The sequence below is a fragment of the Buceros rhinoceros genome, unplaced genomic scaffold (assembly GCF_000710305.1).
Source record: "Buceros rhinoceros silvestris isolate BGI_N320 unplaced genomic scaffold, ASM71030v1 scaffold19217, whole genome shotgun sequence".
NCBI classification, from domain to species: Eukaryota; Metazoa; Chordata; class Aves; order Bucerotiformes; family Bucerotidae; genus Buceros; species Buceros rhinoceros.
The window spans coordinates 2,645-8,371 of record NW_010424208.1 but is presented as its reverse complement, the minus strand read 5'-3'; the positions used below and the strand labels follow the sequence as shown (position 1 = coordinate 8,371).

General features: G+C 40.2%; 1 protein-coding gene across 1 annotated transcript in view; it reads right to left on the bottom strand.

The window, feature by feature from the left end:
• MSH2 (mutS homolog 2) overlaps positions 1-5,727 on the bottom strand; it is a gene marked incomplete at its 5' end in the record, with an annotated part of 55,250 nt that overhangs the window by 47,086 nt on the left and 2,437 nt on the right. The window contains 5 exons of the mRNA XM_010140713.1: positions 677-810; positions 3,213-3,362; positions 4,436-4,582; positions 4,907-5,185; positions 5,593-5,727. Coding sequence (XP_010139015.1) covers positions 677-810; positions 3,213-3,362; positions 4,436-4,582; positions 4,907-5,185; positions 5,593-5,727 — 845 coding nt within the window. The remainder of the gene's footprint in view (positions 1-676; positions 811-3,212; positions 3,363-4,435; positions 4,583-4,906; positions 5,186-5,592) is intronic.

Sequence of the window (5,727 nt, the reverse complement as noted above, 5' to 3'; positions counted from 1 at the left end):
TGGCCTTCGCAGTTTTCCTTTCTGAAGGATTAAGAACTATCTGTACATTCTCAGCATAGATTTGCCAGATGCTCTAAGGCTTTGTGTCGACTGATGCCATCTACTAGTAGGGCAGACACATGGTGACAGGCAGCAGTATGACAGAGCGAGTAAGAAAAGGACCACTCATTTGAGCCCCAGTATCTAGGCAAGACATGATTAAGAGCGACCCACTGCAAACAAAGAGGTTTTTTTTCTGGAAATAGAGAGAGGTCACTACTGCTTAACTGTCTGGGTGTTTTGTCGATGTTTTGGGGTTTTTTAATTGGTAAACTGGAAGTGACATCAAAATATTATCATACAGATTGAGCATTTGCACTGTGAGTAGTAGTTAGGAAAGTGGCTGCTACACTGCCTTAGCCTGTAGCGTGAATCGTTTAACCATCTAAACATATCATACCTCCTCTTTTAAAACATGGTAATTGTAAAAAACAGTTTATCTAACAGTAACCTGGCAATTTGCATCTCAGAGAAAAATATTTTCTGCTCTGTTTAACTACAGTGTGTTACAGAATGGCACCCAAAAACCTCCCAACACCATTATTTCTTAGTTGTAGTATTTTGTGCTTAAAACAGAAGAGCCTTCTGTAAAATAGTTACTAACTTGTGTAAGTCTATCAAAAACATAATACTGTACCTTTCTTCAATTCTACTCTTGTCCATAAGTGGTTGTTTGATCCACTGATTAACTAGTCTTTGTCCTTGCGGGGTTCTGCATTTGTTTAGTAAACCCGCTAGAGACTGTGCGGTGTTAGCATTTTCCACAGAACTCTGGGAGAAAGAAGAAAAAAAAGTTAGTGAAGTTTATTGCCATTCAGTGGGTGTCACTCAACTTTGCCACCGAGGAACAGATCAGTGGTTTTTCTGTATTCAGCTTGGCACGCATCAAAAAAGGCAAATAAAACAGCATGGCATTAAAGCACTTAGGCTCTGGGCCCTGGAACTTGGCAAGCAAGGAACAGGTTTGTCGATTTTGAAACCAATCCTGACTGAACAGGAAAGTTAGAAATGTATCCAGTCACTGAGCAGTCTGTCCTTTGAAAGGGAAAGCAGAAATATACCTTGGTATTTGCTAGTTTGTCCTGCATAGGGTCAAAAAATAGGGGTCCTGTCCATAAAAAAAAAAAGGCAGCAAGAAACAGGACTTGGGTTCAAGGGTTTTGGCAGGAGATCTTTGGGGCTGCTGGCGGGGTGGGACACAACAGAATGAGGCAGTGGGAATGAACACAGTTATTCAAATTTTCTCAAGCTTTCCCAGACCATCTTTGGAGTACCATAAACACCTCTAAGCTGACTCTGTCCAAATCATAGTTTACTATCTATAATTTAGGTTTAATATTAACTGGACTCAAGACAGCCTTTTGGGCATTTTTCTTGGGGTTTTGTTTTTTGCACAAGCAGCTAACAAGCAAAAATTTCGCTTAACGCTGAAGAATGGCAAACAAGCTTGTTTCAGCTCTTAGCTTTGAAAGGAAAACCTCAATCCTCTCTATCCAAGTACACCTGCAATTAAAACAGCAGGCAAGTATTCAACCAGGAGCAGGTCTGGATGTCTGTAAACAACAGGGATGTAGAACTAGCATCACCACAACCAGAAGTGAAAGCAGAGAGAAAGTATACTGACACATTTAGTCCCCAGAAAATATAACATCTAAAGTGGATGTGCTTATTTTCAGTGTTCTGAACAGTATTATTTAAGAAAAACTTTTGAATCCAGAGAAAGTGTCACAGACTACATATATTATATTGTGACCAACCTACTTCAGCACATCCAAGCTGGAAGGCTACAGTTTCATATCAACTGCATCTGCTACACCAGGAGAACTTTACTTGAAACCTACATACCTGAAAGAGTAACTCAAATCACAAAATATTTTGCCTTTGCTTTACTTTCTGCCCAAAAACCTCCCCTCGGACAGCCTGCCACACAGGCAACACCACACTTTCCTGCTACATGGTAAACCCTTTGTTCCAAAGCTCACAACAGCTCCTAAAGATAGACATGGCAGTGTATTTCCTATCACAAAACACAAAATACTTGCTAGAACTTATACAGAGATGTAGCTAAGACAGTGTTGAATGTCCTAGAACACCTCTGTAAGGCTTGAAAAGAGATAAAATTTTTGCTTCATTCCCTAAGACAGTGGCACAGAATCAGGAAACGAAAAAAAAAAAAAAATTCAGAACATCTCTCTCCAGGGTTAACCAGCTCTGATACGGAATACGTGCTTTTTTTTTTTCCTCCAGAATTACCTCTAAGGTAAACGCAGGACCATATTTGTGACTTCCTTCTATACATCTGAAACTTGAGCAGATTAGCTGCAAATGAAGATCACTGAGCAGGGTTTAGTAACACAAAAACAAAAGAGAAAAGCTGTGACAACACACGACTTCAAGCCCACATTTTTCTACAACTATAAAAACGGGCAAAGCAGAAAAACAGACATGGTGGGAGGTATGGAGGAGACTGCTAATCTGCTTGGATTTGTAGAAAATGTGTGTAACAGGCAAAACTGAAACTATCCAGTTAGCATGCCACATATTTTCAGAACATTCTTAAGAACTGCCCTGTTCGTTGCCCTACCCTTTCCATCACCAACAGCAGTGCTCCTGCCATGTGCTTCCTGTTCCCCTAATACTACCTAATTCAGGCTTCTATTACCTTTCCCAAAAATAGCACTACTGTATAAAACAACTCTGCTTTGGAGTTCTCGTTCTCTATCACGCCAGAAAACTATAGAACTCTCCTCTCTCCCACATCCCAAGTCTGCTCCTGTCACTAGAGATGTGAATTTCTCTGACTGAAGACAAGGCATTCCCCCCTCTGCTTAGCCGGACTCCTCAACAGCTACAACCATGAGGTACTTCTATGGCTCTTCCCGTATCCACATTCTACATAGACACCTGTTTGTGGCCACTTCCTACCTCCCTGAAGATCTTCTCATATAATGAAAGTAAGCTAACAAAAAACAAAACCAAAAAAGGTGGTAACACTGGCTAACAGTGTTCATTTAAAACACACATTGTACAGGATTAGCTGAAAACAAAACTGAAAGGTAGAAGTTGCCATTAATCGGGACCTGGGGAGTTGTGATTGGCCAGTCAGGCTACTCATCACACAGCTAAATAAGTATATTGCAAAACACTTAGCAATTCAAGTGTTCACTTCTTACCTGAAAAAGGTTGAGGGCTTGAACAGCTGCATTATCTAGAACCATATACTGACTAAGATCAAAAGTAGTCAGTTCAAATTGTCCAAAATTAGACTCATCTGACAGCAACTCTAAAAACTTGATAATGGCCGACAAAGACAAAATAGCCACCTGAAGTTTAAAAGACAAAATGGAACAAAAACAAAATACACCACATTGTTGTTAGAAACACTCCTGAATAGGGAGTATTTGACAAATGCTCCTACACAATTACAATCGGAGAAGACTTTGAGCCATGTCAATTCCAGCAGGGCTATGAGAGACTCATCCTGTTTGACAGGACTTCATTTTCACAGGGATGTTCTATGGCACTGCAGCATCTTTCTAGGTAGATGCAAGAACAATCAACTAGACATCTGCATAATCTGATACACGAAACGTGAAGTGCACACCTCACCAGCTGTCCAAGGCTGTTATCAGGACGTTTCTGGCTCAGGAACACAAACAAGTTATTGCAGATAAATGATATATCATGGATCATCTCAAGGCATGGTTTCAGAGTCAGTTTTCAGCCAGAACAAGTACCTGATCTGACTCACAGCACGGCCTTACAAAGGCTAGTGCCAGCACAAATGTGAGGCAGCGGCATGACTGACTCGTGCAGTTGCAACACACTTCAAACAATTCTAACCTGTTATGAAATCACACATTAAGGGAAAATAATTCTGTACCTTACACCTGCAGTGAGTACCAGCAGTGAAGGGCATTTCAAAACATGTTTATCTCAAGCAAATTACTCCTTGTTTGTGGCTAAGAACAAAGATGTTCAGTTCACATGCTCACGCTAAATCACATGCTTGAACCACACGACGATATAAACCCAAAAATATGATCATAAAAATTACTTTGCTTTCAAATGCTAATTTTCCTGTCATGCAAAATAATCAAAGCGTTGCATTTCACTTCTTAGGCTAGAGAGATTATGAATAGGAAGCATCTCTTTGCTTACCAGAGTAAGTCTATTTGCTTACCAGAGTTTAGAACTTTAAAGAGGTAAGTAAAGGGTTTTCTCGTTTTTACCAGGACCCCTGGAATCTAATTTTGAGACAGACCATGGGTTGTATACAACGTACTTTCTCAGAAGTATGGGAATCCAGAATAAACAGGACCAGTGAGGATAGAGATCAGCTCACAACAGGCGCACGCACCACTGTGCTTAAAAAAAAGAGGAGCTCTGTGCTCACCTGCTTTTCCATCTCTGGCAATGCTGCACTATTCATTTGTTCTTCTTTTTTTGATTTTAGCAAGCGATTGAGATCCTGAACAATATCTTTTGTTGTGAAATCTGCCTTCTTCCTGTCTGTAATCAGGATTCCTCCTCTCTGAATGACCTGTCCACAAACACATGCAGTTATCCGTTACAACATTCAGCGGACAGATGTTCATCACATAGAAGCAAACCCTGAAGAGGTACTTATTTACTGCCAGGTTGCAGAGAGAAGAATATCAGACAGGATTTTACCCTTAGAGCAACTTTTGCTGATTAAAATGCAAATAAGTCAGACAAAAAATGCATTTTGGAGGCATAAATCAAAACTTCGAGTTAACATATTGCTCCTTCATTTTTCCCTAAACCATGGAGCCTAGCAAGTAAGTTGCAAAACAGCTTTTCAGATAAAGTTTTGTCTAACAGTAAGCCACAATGGTTCCCTTACTTCTCGCAGTTTTCCCATTTCTCCTGCAGTCTCTCCTCCTGGTAGCACACACTCCTTCGGTCCTAGTTGAACCAGTAGAGCTTCAAGGTTTGAGAACTGATCATTATCTGGAAACTCACAGACACTCAATTTTCTCAGCGTAGTGTCGACATACCCCACTCCTACTACTCTTTGTCCATCAGCAGTAGACAGCTTAACCCCCACAACCCCAATGGCCGTTGACATATCATTGTTGGCAAACAGAACTTCCTCAAACTGGGCAAGATTTCCTGGAGAACCCTATTTAGAAAAGAAATATACTTTTAAAGAGTTCGTATATACAGACAGACTTTTTGTCTTTTAAAAGGATAACAACTGATGTAACTAAGTACTGAACAGACCATTAATATAAAACATACAGCTGTTCTATTTTTGCAACCATTAAGATTTTACGTATCACCTATACAAAGCAAACTACTTCAAGTTTCCTTTATTTCCCAGCCTATAACAAAAACACAGCACAAGCTCTTCCAGCCTTAGGGTAGTAGAAAATGCAGGGATATATAATAGATTGCATGATTTGCCATCGTACCACCAATGTCAGTCTCTGAAAATCCCAAAAACTGCAGGTTTAGGGGCTCAGGAAAGAGCGATTTTTGCTTTTTCCCTTTCACCTCACAATTACAAAGAAAGGTTGAAAATTGTACCTTGTAGGCTAAATACCAGTCGTTTTCTTTGATAGATTTGCTCCCCGCTTTGTTCTTGTAAACTTCAACTCTGTAATGACGAACCAGAAGCAGATCTCTCACAAAAGACTCAAAGTTCATTTTACTAAGCACGAC